This window comes from Leucoraja erinacea, chromosome 3, assembly GCF_028641065.1.
Source record: "Leucoraja erinacea ecotype New England chromosome 3, Leri_hhj_1, whole genome shotgun sequence".
In the NCBI taxonomy this organism is placed as follows: Eukaryota; Metazoa; Chordata; class Chondrichthyes; order Rajiformes; family Rajidae; genus Leucoraja; species Leucoraja erinaceus.
In genome coordinates this window covers 8554425-8576604 of record NC_073379.1, presented here as the reverse complement: position 1 = coordinate 8576604, position 22180 = coordinate 8554425, and the positions used below count along the sequence as shown (strand labels likewise).

The following is a 22180-nucleotide window of genomic DNA, read 5'->3' as shown; positions in this document are numbered from 1 at the left end:
TATCCTTCTATGACTCCATGACTCTTCTTGGTATCTTGATTCTTGGTTCTCCAAAAATATTCCAAATGGAATTTAAACTGGAGGTGGCGGAGGGTGGACTTAATCAAAAAAGGTTCTTGGTGAAGAAGAGCTACCTTAAATATAGTTGCGTCTGGTTGGGTTACTATGGTAGGGTGAAGACTATTCCATGCTTTAATTGTGCAGGGAAGAATGAATTGCTGTATGCAACTGTCTTGGTAGCTGGTATCTCAAATTGGATGGAATGCCCTCGTCTGCTCCTAATAGGTTTGGGTTTGGTGTAGGTTTGGTCATCTATGTTGAGCTGACCATTGAACACTCTATGCAGTGGATGAGCCAAACACTTACTTCTTGAGTCTTCCAAACTTATTTGATCGTAGGATCTTCGAGCAGAGCCTTCATTGTTGTGCCTCATCCTGTTCCTGTAGTCAGCTCCGAGTTTCCTCATGAGAACATCTCCTTTAATAACACCAAGACCATCCGTGTCATATCTGTCAGAAAGGACAAAGTGAAGGGGTGAGAGAACCTGTCTTTGCTCCAATTGTTAAGAAAGCTCATCAGCGGCTCTACTTCCTGAGAAGATTACGGAGAGTCGGTTTGTCAAGGAGGACTCTCTCTAACTTCTACAAGTGCACAGTAGAGAGCATGCTGACCGGTTGGATCGTGGCTTGGTTCGGCAACTTGAGCGCCCTGGAGAGGAAAAGACTACAAAAAGTAGTAAACACTGCCCAGTCCATCATCGGCTCTGACCTTCCTTCCATCGAGGGGATTTATCGCAGTCGCTGCCTCAAAAAGGCTGGCAGTATCATCAACGGCCCACACCATCCTGGCCACACACTCATCTCCCTGCTACCTTCAGGTAGGAGGTACAGGAGCCTGAAGACTGCAACGACTAGGTTCAGGAATAGCTACTTCCACACAGCCATCAGATTATTAAACTTGGCTCGGGCAAAACTCTGAACATTAATAGTAAGATTAAACGAGAACTTACCAGTTCGAAGTCTGACAGTCATTTTATGAGGAGTAACGTTGAATTATGTGAAGAACCCGTCAGGACGCATGCATGTCATTCTTCAAAGCAGCGGTGTGAAATCACAGATAACAGTAATGACTGAACATAGTAAGTTTAGAGAAGAGGATACCAGTTGAACTTTATGATCAAGGGTGGGAGCGGAGGGCACGTAATCCCTCAATGTTACTCCTCATAAAATGACGATCAAACTTCGAACTGGTAAGTTCTCGTTTAATCTTATTATTTTACTTCGGAGTCACGTGAGTGAATATGTGAAGATTTCAAAGCTCTGTGATTTCATGCCGTGGAAACGAGTCCATGCATCACATCTGCCTTAATTGACTAAGGGAGGAATTGTGTTAACATATTTAAACATGAATCCGACATTGAAAACCCATGATAAATTTATTAACAACAGTTTATAGCCCCTATTTCATGGGGTGAAATCATAATACAGAACTTAAAATTGTTTCTGCAAAAGCTCCAGGTTTAACCACTGGTTCATAGTAGAATTGTTGGAACGTTTTTTCCCTAGACCATCCTGCTGTCTCCAGGATTTGGTCCATCGGTACGTCCAATTCCATAGCTGCCGATGTAGCTGCAGCCCTGGTGGAATGAGATTTGAATATGTTAGTATCCACCCCAGCTGTTGTTAAAACCTGTTTCAGCCATCTGGAAATAGTTTGAACCGACACCTTTTTGTGTGGTTGTTTGTGGCTGATTAGTAGTGCCATCTCATTGCCTCTGATATTTTTGGTGTTCTCTATGTATAACAATAAATGTCTTATTATACAGAGACGATCATCTATAGGGTAAGCCCTAAATTCCATTTTGAGGCCTGATGATCCCGGTCTGTTCTGTTTGCTTAATTCGTGAATATGAAAAATTATATTTCTTGTTGAAGAAGTCATATTGTCCAGCCTTAACTTATGTAAAGACTGTACCCTTTGTGCTGAGACCAAAGCCATCAGCATTACTGTTTTATGCCTCAGTTTTTGCAGGGACAGAGCTGTTGCTGGAGACCAGTTCCTTAGCAATGTTAGGACAATACTCACACCCCATATATGAGAGTACCTGGTTCCTGGGGGATTGGTATTAAAAATTCCCCTCATAAGTTTGGTTACCAGGAGGTGAGTCCCAACAGAATGATCCTCGCCATAGATATGCTGAAAGGACACTTCTGGCGCAGTTAATGGCACTATAACTGAGTCCCTCATCATAATGGAGGCCTGCCAGGAATTCCAGAACAGACGTTATGTTCATCGAGCTGTAAGTGATGTTGTTTTTGAAACAATATATCTCCCATTTCCTGATGTATACCAGATATTGTTTTTTGGTGGACTGCCTGTGGGCCGCTGAGATAATGTTCAATGTTCGGTCCGTCAGTCCCAGTTGCAGTAGAGGTTTCTTTAGACTCTACAAATTAATAAATTTGTCGTTTTATGACATGGATGGCTATCCCCCATCATGGGATGAACCAACAAATCTGGTTGTTTCAGGACGGTGATACATGGTTCTAAGACCATGTCGAGAATCACAGGGAACCATGGTTGAGTAGGCCAATCGGGCACTACCAAAATACCAGACGCCGAGTCTTGTTGTATTTTGCGTAATACCCAACTGATGAGGCAGAAAGGAGGGAATGCATAGAAAAACAATTTCCCCCAATGCAGCGAAAAGGCATCTATCGTTGATGCCCCAGGGTCTGGTTCCCAAGAAACACAGTTTGGTAACTGGTGATTGAGTCTAGATGCAAATAGATCGATATCTGGTGTTCCGTACCGTGCTACAATATCAGCAAATACTTTTATATCCAACATCCATTCGATGGTTTCATTGAATTTGCATGACCTGTGTCTGCCATTGAATTGAGGTTACCTGTCAGGTAAGTAGCTGATAACCAAATATTTCTCTGAATACACCATTGCCAAATTGTATTAGCCAGATTGTCACATGATGTCGATTTCATTCCACCCATATGGTTAATATATGCCACCACGGTGGTATTGTCAATCTGTAGTCTAACATGCTGGTGATGCATTCCAGAACAGTATGATTTTAAGCCATAGAACGCACCCAACATTTCCAGGTAGTTTATGTCAAGTGTCTGAAGTAATGATGCCTCCTGTGCATTCCATCTACCTCCACAGCTGGAGATGGAATTGGTAGCACCCCAACCAAGTGCACTGGCATCAGTTTGTAGCACCACTGAGGGGTTGATGACAATGATAGGGCTGGAACAATGCCGAATGTTATCCCTCCACCATTTTAATTCCATAATTGCTTTGATTGGTAGCTTCATTGGTCTGTCGAAATGACCAGCATTAATTTTGAGTACTTCTATTTTTGCCCTTTGTAAATTTTGGTAATACAAAGGTCCAAATTGTGTGGCTGGAAAAGCAGCCATTATTTTGCCAATTACCCTTGCTACCAATCTAATAGATGGTTCACTGATGTCAATGAGGTTGTTGCAGGCCTCAGTTAAGACTGTAGCCTTGTCCTTTGGTAAAGTCACCGACATGTGAACTGAGTCAATTGTGAACCCCAAATAATCCATTATGGTGGAAGGCTTTAGTTTAGATTTAACTGGATGGATGATAAACCCCAGTTTCTCAAACAATTGTTTGGTGGCTGATACAGCTAGTTTAGCTAATTCCAAAGTTTTGCCCACAATTAATATATCATCCGGGTAGGTCATGACCATATGTTTTTGTTTCCGAAGAAACACCAGGGCTGGTTTCAAAATGTTGGTAATGATGTTAATCCATTGGGTAGAGCTCTATACTGCCAGAGCGGTCCCATCCAGCTGAATTTTAAATAACGTCTGTGATCAGTCCGTATAGGCACTGAATAGTAAGCATCTTTTAGGTCGATGCTAGCCATGAAGTAGCCTGTGGAAATCAATTGTTTGGCAGTAACAAAGGTTTCCATTTTGAAATGAATATACTGCACAAATGCATTCAATTTGGTCAAATCTATGATGATGCGACAACCACCATCTTTTTTGTTTTTGGTAAAGATATTAGACACAAATTCCAGAGAATCGTGTTGGGTTTTTTCAATAACCCCCTTAGCGTGGAGTCTCACCAGTTCAGCATGTGCTTCCAATTTTTCTTTTCATGAAAGTACGAACGTTCGGTTCGGTACATGCTGAACTGGGCACAAATTCAATGGTATATCCCTGGATACTGTTTAGGATATAAGTGTCTGTTGTTAATGCACTCCATGCCTCCCAAAAGAAGTGTAATCTCCCACCGATATGTGTATTATCCACACTTCCTATAATTTGTAAGGGACCAGACCCACCTACCTCCATGGTTACCAGTGGAAAGTTTACTTCTTCCTGTGTAGTCTTCGAGGAGGTTGAGGCGCCAGTGTCTGGGTTTGGGTTTGGGGTTTGCGCATTTTCCACGAAGGCCGGTCTGGGCCATGGCCTAAAAAAGACTGCTGTCCTGTATGTCCGGCCTTTGAGCTTTCACCAGCTTCTGATTGTCTTGGCTCTGCTGGTGGGTGCGTAAGGGTGCTGTCTTTGAGTGTAGGAGGTCCTTCCTGTTGTCGCCTCCACTGTGCGAGCGAATGCTGTGATCCCTGCTGTTAGTAATTTTAGTACTTTCTGGAGTTTTACATCCAGGCTTCTAACTCCTGCTCCGACGTGTTTCCAAATACAATTGTTCACCACTGGAACATTCAGGGATACACAATTTCCTGCACCCCCTGCATACTTGTTGTTTGTTCAGCAAACCCCCCTTCAGGGTCAGCCCAGAATTGACCCCCAGTACTCCCCGCTGACGAGGGAGATGCACTGTGCAGCCCTACGTAAGGTGCTGCTGTGGGCGTTTTGTATGACCCACGGTGACTAGACTCCATCTCCCGGAGTCTGTCACGTTTTTGCAGTCCGACTTGTCAGAAACAACGGCTCTGTTCCGTATAGCCTTCCCGCCCGGCCGTGGTGTTGATCTGGCCGGCGCGGGTGCCAAGTCGGGCACAGCTGATCCCACTCACGGTGATGCTGGTGCCTTCAGCTGCTGCTGGCTGCCCGCAACTCCGCGGTCCTCCCCAGCCAGCTTAGATGCAGCCCTTGTGGACTCTATTTTTGTCCATAGTTTCCCCCTGTAAAAAACAGCGCGGGAAACAAAAAACGACCGCAGAGTAATTCACTTACCTGCGGTCTCAGTTTCAAAATTACCGCTGCGGGGGAACGCTCCACCCCGCCTGTCATTTCGCAATGCGTGAAGCGATATGTCACGCATGCGTCCTGGCGGGTTCTTCACGTAGCCCATTATCTGTTATTTGCACTTTATCAGTTTATTTATTCGTGTGTGTATATATTTATATAATGGTATATGGACACACTGATCTGTTTTGTAGTCAATGCCTACTATATTCTGTTGTGTTGAAGCAAAGCAAGAATTTCATTGTCCAATCAGGGACACATGACAATAAACTCATTTGACTTGATTATGGATCTGGTACGGCTGGCATGAGTCAGGTAAGTAATTACATGCATAAAAGTGCTGGAGGAACTCAGTGGGTAAGCAGCATCAATGGAGAGAAGGAATGGGCGACGTTTTGAGTTGAGATCGTCCTTCAGCCTGAAGAAAGGTCTCGACACGAAACGTCACCTATTCGTTCTCTCCGTAGATGCTGCCTCACCCGCTGAGTTTCTTCAGCATTTTTGTCTACCTTCGATTTTTCCAGCATCTGCAGTTCTTTCTTAAACAGGCATAAAAGTAGTATTTGAGGGAATTCTTTGATTGTAAGGTACTGCAAGGAAACGGGCCCTTCGGCCCATCGAGTCCACACTTGATCCACCATCACCGCTAGTTCCATGTTCTCCCACTTTAGCACACACTCCCCACACAGTAAGAGCGATATCGCAAAGGTTAAATTAAACCACAAACCCATACGTCTTTGGGATGTGGGTATAAACTGGAGCACCCGGTGGAAACCCACGTGGTCACGGGATGAACGTGCAAACTCCACACACAAATAGCACCCGAGGTCAGGATCGAACCTGGGTCTCGGGCAAGGAGAGGTAGCGGTTCTACCGACCGAGAAGCAACCTTCCGCCATCACCCTCTGCTTCATTCCATGAAGACAATTAACCTTCGAGAGTAGCCTACCATGTGGAACCTTGTCGAATACCTTACTGAAGCCCATGTATACAACATCTACAGCTCTGCACTCATCGACCTAAAGTCTAAACTCTAGGTTTCATATTATTTATCACTGTAACATGTATGAGTAACTGAATAATTGAGTAACAGACCGAAAGAGTCTGAAGAAGGGTCTCGACCCGAAACGTCACTCATTCATTCTCTCCAGAGATGGTGCCTGTCCCGCTGAATTACTCCAGCGTATCTTTGATTTAAATCAGCAACTGCAGTTCCTTCCTATACAAGTTTGAGTAACAAGTCACAGTAAGAGGTGATATTTACCAATACACTACAGCAGGGGGCAGCCTTCACTAGGGATGGCAATGGAAAGATTTTTGGAAGGTGCTGGTTGAGGTCCCATCAATTGTCCTTGTGCCGTGAAGAGCAGCGTTCCAGAATAAGAGCTCTGCAACTCACAGTGAGCACGACAGACAATGGAAAATGGGCTAAACTTTCTATCAAGCATTGAAGAGCAAGAATAGAATGTGCAGGAATGAACTGCAGATGCTGGTTTACACCGAAGATAGACACAAAAAGCTGTAGTAACAGGCCCACTTGGGCGCCATTTGCACTTCATTTACGCGACAGGCCGGTAGTAGCTGACACGCGACAGTCACGCTAAAATCGTTTAGCTGTACGACAGTCGCGCGCCAAGTACCCCTGAGGGCCCTGCCCCCTTTGGGAGCCATTTGCGATGTCGTTCATACCTAGTCCGATCTCCGTGGCAAGGATTTTCCCGGGGAAAATCAAAGATACTATGGTGAAACATTTTCAAAACTATGCGCTCTTTATACCCAAGTGGTGCGGCGCTCAAATGGCGCGCAAATGGCGTGCCGACGGCGTATGGGCGGCGCATGGTTACGGACGTTGACGCACGGTGACGCATAACAAATTAGCATAGGCAACGTTCGTGCATCACCGTACATAACCATACGTCACCACGCACGACACACGTACGCCGTCAGTGCGTCAGCGTAAACCATCAGTACGTCAGCGTGCGCAAGGGATATGCCACGCAGGTGGCGCGCGAGGAATTAAAAAATATATATATTATTTTTATTAGAAGCAAATGTACATGGATAAAACGATCGGCATCACAATTATACAATTATTGTACAGCTTCATTTTTAACCTTATAACCTAAATTTAAAAAAAAGAAAAAAGAAAAAAAAAGGAAAACAAGGAAAGAAGAAAATAAAGAATGAAGAGATAAAGTAGAAAATAACAAAAAAAAGACCCCTAAGCTACCAAAGCAGTGCAGAGGAAAGAAAAGGAAATAAGAAAAGAAAAAAATTAGATATACCTTCCCCCTCCCCCATCATCGCATCGGATTTAGATCTAAATTTGTGTTTCATCATTCTGTTGTTGTAAAAATTCAGTAAAGGGTGTCCATGTCTTAAGAAATTGATCTGTTTTCTTCCGCCAAGACAAGCCTAATGTTTTCTAAGTGTACTGTCTCGGACATATCTGTAATCCACATCTTCACTGCGGGGACTGTTGTTTGTTTCCAAAATTTAAGTATTAATTTTTTCGCCATTATTAGGCAGTAATTGAGGAAACGTCTTTGAAATATCGTTAGCTTAGAGCAGGCCTCTGACATGCCTAATATAATTAGTTTTATATCTGGGTCCAATTTAATTTTAAGTATTTTGGAAAAGGTATCAAATATTCCCCACCAGATGTTTTCTAACTTTGTGCAGGAAGCAAAAGAATGGGTTGTAGTCGTTCTTGGAGGAGACAATTATCACAAATAGGAGAGACATTTGGGAAGATCCTCAATTTGGACTTTGAGTAATAGAGTCTGTGCAGTATTTTTAATTGTATCGGGGAGTGCCTAACATTAAGAGAGCAGTAATGTACAGGTGCACAACCTTTTATCCGAAGATCCAAATAACGAAAACCTCCGCATAGCGACATTTTTTCAGTCCTTGAAAAAAGGTCCTTGAAAACGTTCACCGAGGGCGGCCCGCAGAGGTGACAGCGGAACCTCCGGTCGGTCCTCGAAGAAAGGGGAACTAAAGCCCCATTCATAAAAGAGAAGGTGAGGGTATATTGCGCGGGAGGGTTAATAATTGACAATCTGCTGCTGCCTGCCCGCTGAGGTTAAAAAGTTCCCACGGTAGACTCACGATACACAGTGTATCGTGAGTCTTGCGTGGGAACTTTTTTAACTCAGCGGGCAGGCAGCAGCAAATTGTCGCTCCCTTCAGTTTCACCCCACCTACACCCCTCTGCTTCCCGGCCATGTGTGTGACCCCTTCCCTCCCCTCTCCAGCTCCCCGCGCATTGCACCGGCGCGGGGGCTTTGCACTGTCTTCACGTCGGAGCTAGTGCCAGTCACCGGAGACGTCAGGACCAACGGGACACCGGCCCCCAGGCCCACTGCAAGCACGGAGATCCCAGAGACCCACAGCCAGCAGCAGCCCAGCCCCGTTCCAATTCCAGAGGAACACGCTCTCCGCTGTCCCCGTAGGGACAGAAGCTGATGGCTCGGGCTGTGACGTCTCCGGCCACCCCCCTGTACAGGAGCTGAGACTGGGAACTGTGGGGTTGTTTGCAGTTGCAGAGGGAGGGGGCAAGGGCGGTACAGTTCCCAGTCTCAGCTCCATTCCAGGGGGGTGACCGGAGACGTCAGGACCAACGGGACACCGACTGCAAGCACGGAGATCCCATAGACTCACAGCCAGCAGCAACTCTAGCCCAGCCCCGCTCCAACTCCAGAGGAACCCGGGTTGCGGATGAAGGGGCGCAGCTCGGGCTGTGGGCGAACTGCCACTTGTCGCTGTAGCGGCGCATCGGGGAGCGGGTTCCTGTTGGTCCTGACGTCTCCGGCCACCCCCCTGGACAGGAGCTGAGAGACGTCAGGACCACCAGAAGCTGCTCCCCGATGCGCCGCTACAGCGACAAGTGGCAGTTCGCCCACAGCCCGAGCTGCGCCCCCTCATCGGGACACCGACCCCCAGGCCCACTGCAAGCACGGAGATCCCAGAGACTCACAGCCAGCAACAACTCTAGCCCAGCCCCGCTCCAACTCCAGAGGAACCCGGGTTGCGGATGAAGGGGCGCAGCTCGGGCTGTGGGCGAACTGCCACTTGTCGCCGTAGCGGCACATCGGGGAGCGGATTCCTCTGGAGTTGGAGGGACAGGGAGACACAGCGGCTTTTGAGAATGGTGGGCAATCACTTCCAAAGTTCTGCCCACACACTCAGTACACCTCTCCTACACTTGTCTCCCGCACTAAGATCATCTCGCAGAGAAGGATCCCAGCCTAACCCTCCCTATTCTGCAAGAAAAACCTACATTGAAGACTCAAACTCGCGATCGAGTAACTGCCGGGATCGAGGCGCAAACTCGCGACCTTACGGATACGAGCCGAGCACTCTACCACTGAGCCAGCCGTTAAAATCTATGCTAAAAATCTTCCATTCCGAAAACCGAAAAATTCTGAATTACGAAAAGTGTCTGGTCCCAAGGCTTTCGGATAAAAGGTTGTGCACCTGTATGTATAAAAGGCTTTCCTCCAAACTATCTTTTAAGATTAGTAAACCAATTCATCTTCCCATGCTCACCTAAGCATTTCAGAAGATGGGATGTGTGCAGTTAAAAGGGGATGTAGGATATTATAGGATGTAAATGTAGGATATTACCTTACTTGTATCCGCCTTTCTATTCATGCATTCGTCTAATGTATCTAGGCCCATAGAATGACAGTCTTGTGTGTGTGTTTTCACATAGTCTCGGATTTGAAGATATCTAAAAAAATTACTAGATTTCAAATGATATTTCTCCTGTAATTCTTCAAAGGAGTGGATTTTGAGCCTCACAAAATCCTTTGTCGCCGCGCGTTACTGCGCGTCACTGCATAAGCCACCACGCCTCACCACGCGACATGCGCGCGTTACAAAGCGCCAACCAATTTTTTGCATGTTGCGTAAATGACACGCAAATGACGCCCAAGTGGGACAGGCCCTTTATCATCGGGACAGGCAACATCTCTGGAGAGAAGGAATGGGTGATGTTTCAAGTCGATACCTTTCTTCAGTCTTAAGAGTCAGTGGAGGGAGACATAGAGATATGGAAGGAGAAGGTGTGAACTGACAGGTCAAAGGGGACAATGCTCAATAAAAATGTAGAATGGTTCATTGTTAGCTCAGGGGAAGGTGGCAACAAGGCAAGTGTATGTTTTGTGTTAAATGGTTTGTGAGAGATAGACACAAAATACTGAAGAAGGGTCTCGAACTAAAATGCCACCTATTCCTTTTAGGAGGGAGTGCAGAGAAGGTTCACCAGACTGATTCCTGGGATGTCAGGACTGTCTTATGAAGAAAGACTGGATAGACTTGGTTTATACTCTCTAGAATTTAGGAGATTGAGAGGGGATCTTATAGAAACTTACAAAATTCTTAAGGGGTTGGACAGGCTAGATGCAGGAAGATTGTTCCCGATGTTGGGGAAGTCCAGGACAAGGGGTCACAGCTTAAGGATAAGGGGAAAATCCTTTAAAACCGAGATAAGGAGAATTTTTTTTCACACAGAGAGTGGTGAATCTCTGGAACTCTCTGCCACAGAGGGTAGTTGAGGCCAGTTCATTGGCTATATTTAAGAGGGAGTTAGATGTGGCCCTTGTGGCTAAGGGGATCAGAGGGTATGGAGAGAAGGCAGGTACGGGATACTGAGTTGGATGATCAGCCATGATCATATTAAATGGCGGTGCAGGCTCGAAGGGCCGAATGGCCTACTCCTGCACCTAATTTCTATGTTTCTATGTTTCTATGTTTTCTTCAGAGATGCTGCCTGACCTGCTGAGTTACTCCAGCTTTTTATCTATCTTTGGTTTAAACCAGCAACTGCAGTTCCTTCCTGCACTGGAGTAACTCAGCGGGACAGGAATGGGAGACCTTTCGGGTCGAGACCCTTCTTCAGACTGAGTCAGGGGAGAGGGAAACCTGCAAAACTGGTGTCAAAATGCAGGTGAACACTGGGCAAGGTTTGGTGGGGTTTAGTATTACAATGAGGAGGTTAAAGTTACCACGTATGACAATGAATGTTCACTTCTAGTTCAGAGATACAGCATGGAAACAGGCCCTTCAGCCCACCGAGTCCATACCGACCATTGAGCACCCATTCATATGAGTTCATAAGTTCTAGGAGCCGAATTAAGCCATTTGGCCCATCAAGTCTACTCCGCCATTCAATCATGGCTGATCTATCTCTCCCTCTGAACCCCATTCTCCTGTCTTTTCCCCATAACCCCTAAGGCCCGTACTAATCAAGAACCTGTCAATATCCACCTTATTCTATTCTCACTTTACGGAAGGAATGGGTGATGTTTCGGGCCGAGATCCTTCTTCAGACTCTTTCAGTCTATTTCAGTCTAAAATAGGGACTCGACCCGAAACATCACCAATTTCTTCTATAAAGTGAGAATAGAATATCTTGCTCCTCTCCAAGATTTTGTGCACAAAATAAAGATTATTTTAACTAACCCTGCGTTAAACTTTAGACTTGAGGATTACAGTGCGAAACCAGGCCCTTCGGCCAACCGAGTCCGCGCCGACCAGCGATCCCCGCACACTAACACCATTCTACACACACTAGGGACACTTTACAATTTTTTTTTACCAAAGTCAATTAACCTACAAACATTTACGTCTTTAGGATGTGGGAGGAAGCCGGATCCCCTGGAGAAAACCCACGTGGTCCCGGGGAGAACGTACAAACTCCGTACAGACAGCACCCATCGTCGGGGTCGAACCCGGGTCTCTGGCGCTGTGAGGTAGCAACTCTACCGCTGTGCCGCCCCAGATATCCACAATAATAATGTTTATTCTCAACTTCAAAGAGATGGCGGGTGAAGTCATCTGATTTTTGCCATTCCTACCTTCTCCACAACTTTTCAAACTCTTCATCTTCCATGTGAAATCCCAGTTGCTTCAACACATTCCTGAACTCAGGAGCGATGATCCTGATAGGCCCTTCGGAGTTCTTCTGAGGCAATATTTCGGGCAGCTCTAAAATCCTAATATTGGGCAGGAGATTGTAAACGGAGTCACAGGTAATCAGAAACAATTTCTGCTCATAAATCCCTACATCCCCATCAGCACCACCAGATTCGAACACTGGGAGCAAGTTACAGCCATCAATTATCCAACCAACTTTTAGATTTGTTTAGAGATACAGAGTGGAAACAGGCCCTTCGGCGTACTGAGCCCACGCCGACCAGTGATCCCTCAATGCTTACGCTATCCTACACACACTAGGAACAATTTAAACTTATACCAAGCCAATTAGCCTACAAACCTATACATCTTTGGCGTTTACGTTAGTTCAGCTTAGAGATACAGCGTGGAAACAGGCCCTTCGGTCTACTGAGCCCACGCAGACCAGTGATCCCCGCACATTAACACTATTCTACACACACACTGGGGATAATTTACACATACACCAAGCCAATTAACCTACAAACCTGCATGTCTTTTGGAGTGTGGGAGGAGACCGAAGATCTTGGAAAAAAAAACCCACGCTGGTCACGGGGAGAAAGTAGAAACTCCGTACAGGCAGCACCCGTAGTCGGGATCGAACCCGGGTCTCTGGCGCTGTACGACAGCAACTCTACCGCTGCGCCACCGTGCCGGCCGTCTCTTGGGGATGTGTGTGGAAACCAGAGCATTCACATTCTGGGGGAGAAGTTAGAATATAGAACAGCACGGGACAGCAACAGGCCCTTCAGCCCACAATGTCCGTGCTGAACATGACGTCAGATTAAACCTATCTCCTTTGCCAGCTCATGATGCATGTCCTTCCATTTCCATCATATCCATGTATCTATCTAAAAGCCTCTGAAACACCACCGTCATATCTGCCTCCACCACCTCCCCATGGCAGCATGTTCCATCATCCTTTATATTAAAAAAATGCCCTAAACATTTATTTTAAACTCGGGGCCTCTCATCTTAAAGCTATGCTCTCTCGTCAAAGAGTTAAAGAATATTACAGCGTGGAAACAGGCCCTTCAGTCCAACTTGCCCACACCGGCCGACATGTCCCATCTAAACTACTCCTACGCCCATCTTCTATATTATAATATTAAAACTGTGTGCCTGCTGGCTGGCTGCTGGCTTTCTGCCTGACTTGTGGTTGCCAGCCTGTGGCTGCCAGCCTTTGATTCGTTGCTTCGCCAACGTCAGACCCAGAGACGCCGACTTTGTTTCCATTTCGGTAGAGATTTCACTTTTCATTCCAAGTATCCACTCCTCATTAAATTTTGTCGTGTTTATCTACACATTTTTAATAAAATCCTTCTTCCCCCCCCCCCCACTCATTCATTTTGTCGCCTCCTGCTGGCCAGCGACCATAACGGCTGCTGGCACCCGCATCTCGCCTCAAAGACGCCATTTAAAAACAGCCGCACTGCTGATTCCTGAGCCGCTTGAGTTGGAGGACCACGTCTCCCGTGGGGGCTACGTGTAGGCAACGGCTGCGTTGGGGGAGCAGACCCAACGGGTCTGCACTTGGTCTAGTATCCCTCTAAACCTGTTCTATCCAGGTATAATGGTATCTTTCTACCCATGTATCATAGGCTTTGACATTTCCCCCCTGGGAATAAGGCTGTGACTGTCTACCCTATCTATGCCTCTCATATACCTCTATCAGGTCTAACCTTAACCTCTGATCTCTGATCACCTCTGGTAATCCAAAGAACACATTCCAAGCTTGTCCAGCCTCTCTCTTTAGCTACTAACTCCTGATCCAGATAGCATCCTGGTAAGAAGTCTTCTGCTGCTTCTCCAAAGCCTCCACGTCCTTCCTGCAATGGAGTGACCAGAACTGCACGCGATACTCTAAATGCGGTCTGGCCAAAGCCATATAGAGTTTCATCATGACTTCCTGACTCTTACACTCAATGCCCCCACCAACGAAGGCAAGTGTACCAGTAGCAGTACCAGCAGCAAGCAATCAGGAAGGCCAATGGAGTTTTGGCCTTTATTGCTAGGGGGATTGAGTATAAAAACACGGAGGTCTTGCTGCAGCTGTACACAGTATTAGTGAGACCACATTTGGAATACTGTGTACAGTTCTGGGGTCCATACTTAAGAAAGGATGTACTAGCCCTGGAGGCAGTGCAGCGAAGGTTTACAAGATTAATTCCTGCAATGAGGGGATTGACATATGAGGAAAGGTTAAGTAGGCTGGAACTCTACTCTTTGGAGTTTAGAAGAATGAGAGGCGATCTCATTGAAACATATAAGATCGTGAGGGGCCTTGATCGGGTGGATGCACCGAGGATGTTCCCAATGATCGGGGAAACTAGAACTAGGGGACATAGTTGCAGAATAAGGGGGGGCTCTTTTAAAACTGAGATGAGGAAGAACTTCTTCACCCAGAGGGTGGTTAATTTATGGAATTCACTGCCCCAGGGAGCAGTGGAAGCAGAAACTTTACATATATTTAAGATTAAAATAGATGGTTTTTTAGCTGCCAAGGGGATAAGGGGCTACGGGGAGAGGGCAGGGATATGGACCTAGGTATGGTTAGTATAGTAAGACCTGAGTGATCTCCTGGACAAGTGTCGATCGCCTAGATTGGGGTCGGAGAGGAATTTCCCGGATTTTTTTCCCGAATTGGACCTGGGTTTTTATCCGGTTTTTTGCCTCCCCCAGGAGATCACGAGGTTCTTGGGGTGGAGAGGGGTGATAGCGGTATAAAGGGGAGGGTAGTGTCTTGTGTTCTGTGTCTTGTGTCTACTGTTTGTGGGTAAGTGTGTCTGTTTAGTGTTCAGCCATGAGCGAATGGCGGTGCGGGCTCGATGGACCTGGTGGTCTGCTCTCGCACCTACTTTCTATGTTTCTATGTTTCTATGTTAGCCTTCTGTACCAGGTGAAGGGGAAACCCTTGTTGCTGGTCCTGTGAGGAAAGGGCCAGACTGACTGTGCCACAGTAAAACCTGTGCAGGCTTAGATTAGCATTTGACGGCATTGGGCCTGCACTCGCTGTAGTTTAGAAGGATGAGGGGGGACCTCATTGAAAGATACAGAATAGTGAAAGACCTAGACAGAGTGGATGTGGGGAAGATGTTTCCACTAGTGGGAGAGTCTAGGACTAGAGGCCACAGTCTCGGAATAAAAGGACGTACTTTTAGAAAGGAGATGAGGAGGTATTTCTTTAATCAGACGGTGGTGAATCTGTGGAATACATTGCCACAGAAGACTGTGGAGGCCAAGTCAGTGGATATTTCTATGGCGGAGATTGACAAATTCTTGATTAGTACGGGTGTCAGGGGTTATGGGGAGAAGGCAGGAGAATGGGGTTGAGAGGGAGAGGTCAATCAGCCACGATGGAATGGTGGAGTAGACTTGATGTGTCAACTTGCCTAATTCTACTACAAATTATGAACATGTACAAATAGTCAAGAAGATAAAGTTCTAATCTTTTATTGTAACATTAAGATTTGGTGAGTACTCAGTGTCTTTATTTCATCTGTTATAGGGCCCCAAGAGCAGTAGTTGAACAAACATGGATTGTTTTCTCTGCACGTCAAAGTTGAAGTATATAAAACTATGAGACACATAGATAGGGTAGACAATCAGAGTCATTTTCCAAGGGAGGAAAGTCAAGGAGGGCAGAGCTTTAAGGTGAGCGGGCCCAATTTTAAATGAGTTGTGTAACTAAACTGAACAGACCCGATAGCCCACAATGTCTGTGGATGCCAAGATAAACTAATCTCCTCTGCCTGCACGTGAATCATATGTCCCCTAATTTGAGGAAGGACATTCTTGCTATTGAGGGAGTGCAGAGTAGGGTTACATGATTAATTCCCGGGATGGCGGGACTGTCAGAATGGAGCGGCTGGGCTTGTACACTCTGGAGTTTAGAAGGATGAGAGGGCATCTTATTGAAACATATAAGATTATTAAGGGTTTGGACACGCTAGAGGCAGGAAACATGTTCCCGATGTTCGGGTAGTCCAGAACCAGGGGCCACAGTTTAAGAAAAATGGTTAAGCCATTTAGAACGGAGACGAGGAAACACTTTTTCACACAGAGAGGTGAAAGTGGAGTCCGGTCCTCTGGATACTTTCAAAGGAGAGCTAGACAGGGCTCTTAAAGATAGCGGAGTCAGGGGATATGGGGAGAAGGCAGGAACGGGGTACTGATTGTGGATGATCAGCCATGATCACATTGAATGGCGGTGCTGGCTAGAAGGGCCGAATGGCCTACTCCTGCACCTATTGTCTATTGTCATATCCCTCCATTCACTGCATGTCTGTGTGTCTATCTAAAAGCTTCTCAAAGACCGCTATCGTATCTGCCTCCACCACCACCCCTGGCAATGCGTTCCAGGGCCCCACCATGTGTTCCAGGGCCCACCATGTGTTCCAGGGCCCCACCATGTGTTCCAGGGCCCACCATGTGTTCCATCCCCCACCATGCGTTCCAGGGCCCCACCATGTGTTCCAGGCCCCACCATGTGTTCCAGGCCCCACCATGTGTTCCATCCCCCACCATGTGTTCCAGGCCCCACCATGTGTTCCAGGCCCCCACCATGTGTTCCAGGCCCCACCATGTGTTCCAGGCCCCACCATGTGTTCCAGTGTTCCAGGCCCCACCATGTGTTCCAGGCCCCACCATGTGTTCCATCCCCCACCATGTGTCCCAGGCCCCACCCTGTGTTCCAGGGCCCCACCATGTGTTCCAGGCCCCACCATGTGTTCCATCCCCCACCATGTGTTCCAGGCCCCACCATGTGTTCCATCCCCCACCATGTGTTCCAGGCCCCACCATGTGTTCCAGGGCCCCCACCATGTGTTCCAGGGCCCCCACCATGTGTTCCATCCCCCACCATGTGTTCCAGGGCCCCACCATGTGTTCCAGGCCCCCACCATGTGTTCCAGGGCCCCACCACCCTCTGTGAATAAAACATGCACCGTGGACCAGAGAGGAGTCCTGAACTGCTATCTACCTCATTGGTGACCCTCGGACTATCCTTGACCGGTCTTTGCTGGCTTTACCCCGCACTAAACGTTATTCCCTTTCTCATGTATCTGTACACTGTGGACGGCTCGATTGTAATCACGTATTGTCTTTCCGCTGACTGGTTGGCACGCAACAAACTTCGGTACAGGTGACAATAAACTCAACTGAACTCCTCTGGGGGTTGAACCATGTGACGTTGGGCCCTACCTCTGCTTGACTTTCTCCTTCAGCTGGGAGTGTACGTGCGAAGCGGTCACTGGGGCCCTGTCGCTGGGTCGACTGAGGGGATCGATCCACGAGCTGCCTCCCGCGGGGATGGGCTCCCTGGCCGCTGCATAAAACTCATCACTCTTGACGATCGCCCTTTCATTCAGCTTGAACCTACAGGGAGCACAAGTCAAACACAAACATGAATGCCTACACCTTCAGAGTCATAGAGTGATATGATACAGCGTGGAAACAGGCTCTTCAGCCCAACGTACCTACGCCTTCCAACATGTCCCATCTACACCCAGTCCCACCTGCCTGCTCTTGATCCATATCCCTCTAAACCTGTCCTATCCATGTACCTGGAGAGAGGAGGAGAATGTCTGAAGAAGGGTTTTGGCCCGAAACGTTGCATTTTTCCTTCGCTCCACAGATGCTGCTGCAGCTGCTGAGTTTCTCCAGCTTTTTTGTGTACCTATCCATGTACTTGTCTAACTGTTTCTTAAACGTTGGGATAGTCCCAGCCTCAACTCCCTCCTCTGGCAGCTCGTTCCATACATCCACCACCCTCTGTGTGAAACAGTTACCCCTCAGATTCCTATTAAATCTTTTCCCCCTCACCTTGAACCTATGTCCTCTGGTTCTCCATTCCCCTACTCTGGACAAGAGACTCTGCGTGGAAACCTTCTCGGTTTTCATCTCGAGAAAAGTGCTTCATTTCGCAGAGGATGGTATAGGTTTTTGAGAATGCCCTTTGGTATAAGTCCTGCCAGTGAAGTGTTTCAACAATCCATGGAGCAATTGTTTTCCGGCTACCCTTGCTCCATTGTAGTGGACGATATCCTCATTGCTGGGAAAACGATCGAGGGACACAACACCAATTGAAGCGTGCCGAGGCCATCCATCTCAAACGCAACCCCCAAAAATGCAAATTCAGAATGAATGAGGTAAAATACCTAGACCATATATTTACCAATCCGGTGGGCGGCGCGACTCACGTCGCAGCGGCCTCTGCAGTCTGTCTGTTGTTTTGTTATTTTTTTGTCCCGTTTTAATGTAGTTTTTATTTTTTTGATGGGGTATGTTTGTGTGTGTGTGTGTGTGTGTGTGTGTGTGTGTGTGTGTGTGTGTGTGTGTGTGTGTGTGTGTGTGTGTGTGTGTGTGTGTGTGTGTGTGTGTGTGTGTGTGTGTGTGTGTGTGTGTGTGTGTGTGTGTGTGTGTGTGTGTGTGGGGGGGGGCGGGGGGTGGGGGGGGAAACTTTTAAAATCTTTCCCCTGCACGGAGAACCCGACCTTTCCCTGTCGGGTCTCCGTTGTCGTTGGGGCTGCAACGTGGAGCGGCCTCCAGCAGGAACGTCCTGGGGCTCCAGTCACGGAGCTGCGGAGCTACTCACCATCGTGGAGCTGGCCGAGTCCGGAGCGGGAGGAGCGTTGGTGGTGCGCTGCTGCGACCCGACCCCGGGGATTCGGAGGCTCCAACCGCAGGTCTGGTAGACAGTGACACCGGGAGCCCACGGGTCCCTGCTGGGAGACCGCTTTTCGGGGCTTCCGCAACGGCGACTTCTCCCGCCCGAGTAGCGGGGTCGAGGATGACCTGGAGCGGGGCCTTACATCATCGCCCGGCGTGGCTTCAACGGCTGCGGGACTTTGCTAGCGCCCGCCCGGGGCTCCAACAACAAGACCCGGAGCGCGGCCTTGCAGCACCCGGCGCGGCGTTAATGGCCGCGGGCCAATTGTGTCGCCCGCCGGGGGCTCTGACTTGGGCTCTGACTTTGACTCTGACATCGGGGGGAGAGGGAAGTGCAGGGGAGAGATAAGTTTTTTTGCTTTCCATCACAGCGAGGAGGAGATGCGCTGTGATGGATGTCTGTGTAAATTGTGTTGTGTCTTGGGTCTTTTTTTTTCTTGTATGTATGACTGCAGAAACAACATTTCACTTGAGCCTCTATGAGGTTCAAGTGACAAATAAATTGTATTGTATTGTATTGTATTGTACCAAGGACAGCCTGAAAACTGATCCAGCGAAAACCAGTGCCATTAATGAACTCCCAGCACCCACTGACGTGCCCAGCTTGCAGAGGTTCCTTGGCATGGCAAACTATTTGAGCAAATTCATTCCTGATTTCAGCGAAACGTCAGCCCCATTACGCCTTCTCACACACAAAGACTCTGCTTGGACCTGACATGTACAACAACAGATAGCATTTGACACTCTTAAACGGCAGATGTCGGCCACCTCTACTCTAGCGTACTTTGATCATTTAATTGGATTCAATTTTATTGTCATTGCACTTTTCAGTGCAACGAAAAGGTTTAGCTTTGCAGTCATAACATAGAATAAATAACAAAACAAACACTCAACACGGTTTAAAGTCCCAAAGTCATTGTCTCTTCCCTCCTTGCTCTCCCTCTCCCTCTGCGTTGAGGCAATCCAAGCCTCCGATGTTGTGACCCCGCCGGGTGATGGTAAGTAAGTCCCGCGGCTGAATCCGAGCTCCGCAAACCGGGTCTGTTCAAACTCCGCGGCCCGGGGCGGTCGAAGCTGCCGGAGCTGCCGTCCTCCAGTCCAGCGGACGCAGCTGTAGTTGCGGGAGCTCCGGAAAAACAGGTCACCACCTGTGAGCTCCCGATGATGTCGTCCACTGGTCCGCGGCAGAGCCTCCGAGGCTCCAAAGTCGGGTCGGAAGTTGGGTCGCACCGCAACCACAGCCCCGGAGTCGGCCAGCCTCGCGTTGGTAAGTCCTGGCTCTGCCTCCGCAGCCTCGAGGTCGGTCGCAGTTGGAAGCCGCCAGCTCCGCGATAGGCCTCAGCGCAGACGGACACGGAGACGGGGGATACGGCAGGAAAGATCGCATCCCCCCCGAAGGAAGAGTCAAAAAACATGTTACACCCACCCCTCCACACACATACACAACTAAATAAACCGAAATAAACTAAAAACGGGACAAGAGAAAACAAAAAAAGAAAAGACAAAGGGACTGCAGGCGAGCCGCAGCTGCAAGGCAGCGCCGCCACTTCCCATAGACTGCCTGTTACACTTAAATGTGACGCCTCACAACATGTCCTGGGCGCTGCATGCCTTCAGAATGATGGCCATGGCAATAAGCCTGTCGCCTATGCCTCGTGCACCATGTCTAACACAGAACAACGATACGCCCAAATCGAAAAGGAAATACCAGCGGTTGTTTTTGCCTCCGAAAAGTTCACCGATTTCATCTTTGGTCGCACAGTTACGGTTGAAACCGACCACCAACCTCTATCATCATTTTCAATAAAACCTATTTATAACTCTCCAGCGCGCCGACAATGGATGTTACTACAACTACAAAAATATGACATCGTCCTCACCTACAAACGTGGAAAGGATATGCACCTGGCGGGCACCCCGGAAGACCAGCGAGGATCTGCTCTCACAGGATGATGACTTTATCGTGATGTCTGTATCCATGGATGGAGGACTTGGTTGCCCACACTGCCACCGACAAGACCCTACGGTCCCTGACCTCTGTCATTAAGCATGGCTGGCCAGACTACACTACAACGTTCCTTTGCCAGTCCGATCTTTCTTCCCTGTGCGGGACGAGTAAGTGCTACAAGACGGGGTTGTTTTAAAAGGATGCAAATCCGTGGTTCCTGCTTAATTGCATCACCAGTACTTCAATACTGTCCATGCAGGACATCCAGGCACTGAAGCCACTATATCACGGGGAAAGCATGTTTTACTGGCCTGGCATGGCCGAATACATCAGCGACAATGTGGCAGCTTGTGCTGTGTGCAATAGCATGGCACCTCATCGCCAAAAGCAACCTGCGCTCCCAAGGTCTACAGTGGCAGCTGATTTATTTGAGTGGCACGGCAAGCAGTACCTGGCGCTCGTGGATTCGTATTCAGGGTGGTTCGACATTGATTTTCTCAGCAGCCCCACTACCAGCGGCGTGATTTCAAAATTATCTCTGCATTGTTCAATCCATGGATCTCCAGGCAAGCTGTTGACTGACAATGGCAGCCAGTTCACCAGCCAACAATTCAGAGAGTTTGCCAGGCGATGGAATTTCTGCCACATCACCAGCAACCCTGAGTATCCACAGTCTAATGGGCTGGCTGAACCGTAGTGGGCGCACCGGGCCAAATCTGACGTATTCCTGGATTTGCTCAACTTACGCAACATTTGCCGTGACCCTGCCTTGGGTTCCCCTGCTCAACGATCATTGTAAAGGCACAGACCCGTCACAGAACAAACGTTGGTCCCATGTGCCTTTCCACTTGAGGATATTCAAACCAGGTTACGACAGAAGTATGACATTCAAAACAAGTGGTTCGACATGACGAGCGGGCCTCTGCCGCCATTGACCAAAGGACAGGTGGTCAACTTACAGACTGACAAAGGCCACGACCGTGTTGGGGTGATTTGTGGTCTAGCTCCAGAGCCACCCTCGTACATTGTTAGAGCCGACGGCGGCACCTACCGGCGAAACAAACAACATCTTCTGCCTGTGAAGGAGCCAATCCCTCCTCCTTATTATCCGGATCGTACAAGCTCATTTCAATCTGCATCTGGTGACCCTCGCATGATCTTGCCAGCACAACAATCCATGCCTGTGACAGTTCCTCTGTCTGTCCCTTCTTCGCCTGTGCCACAGTCTCCTGCTTCGACCCCAGAGGCGTTGGTCCACTCCCCCACGGTGGTGAAATCACCAACTCTGTCCCCGGAGAAGAGGAATGGAGATGGCCTCTATCGTATATGTGCCGGTCGTGTTAGCAGGCCGGTCGTGAAGTATCCGGGCTATGTTCGACTTTACATACCTCTGTCATCG

At 48.1% G+C, this 22180-nt stretch overlaps 1 protein-coding gene across 1 annotated transcript in view; it reads right to left on the bottom strand.

Annotated features, from left to right (window-relative positions):
* The window catches only part of si:ch211-197n1.2 (EF-hand calcium-binding domain-containing protein 6), a 92117-nt gene that overhangs the window by 54620 nt on the left and 15317 nt on the right, over positions 1-22180 (bottom strand). Inside the window, exons 5-7 of the mRNA XM_055632024.1 lie at positions 17367-17540; positions 12068-12205; positions 367-509 (exon numbers count right to left, since the gene is read on the bottom strand). Of these exons, the coding sequence (XP_055487999.1) occupies positions 367-509; positions 12068-12205; positions 17367-17540 (455 nt within the window). The remainder of the gene's footprint in view (positions 1-366; positions 510-12067; positions 12206-17366; positions 17541-22180) is intronic.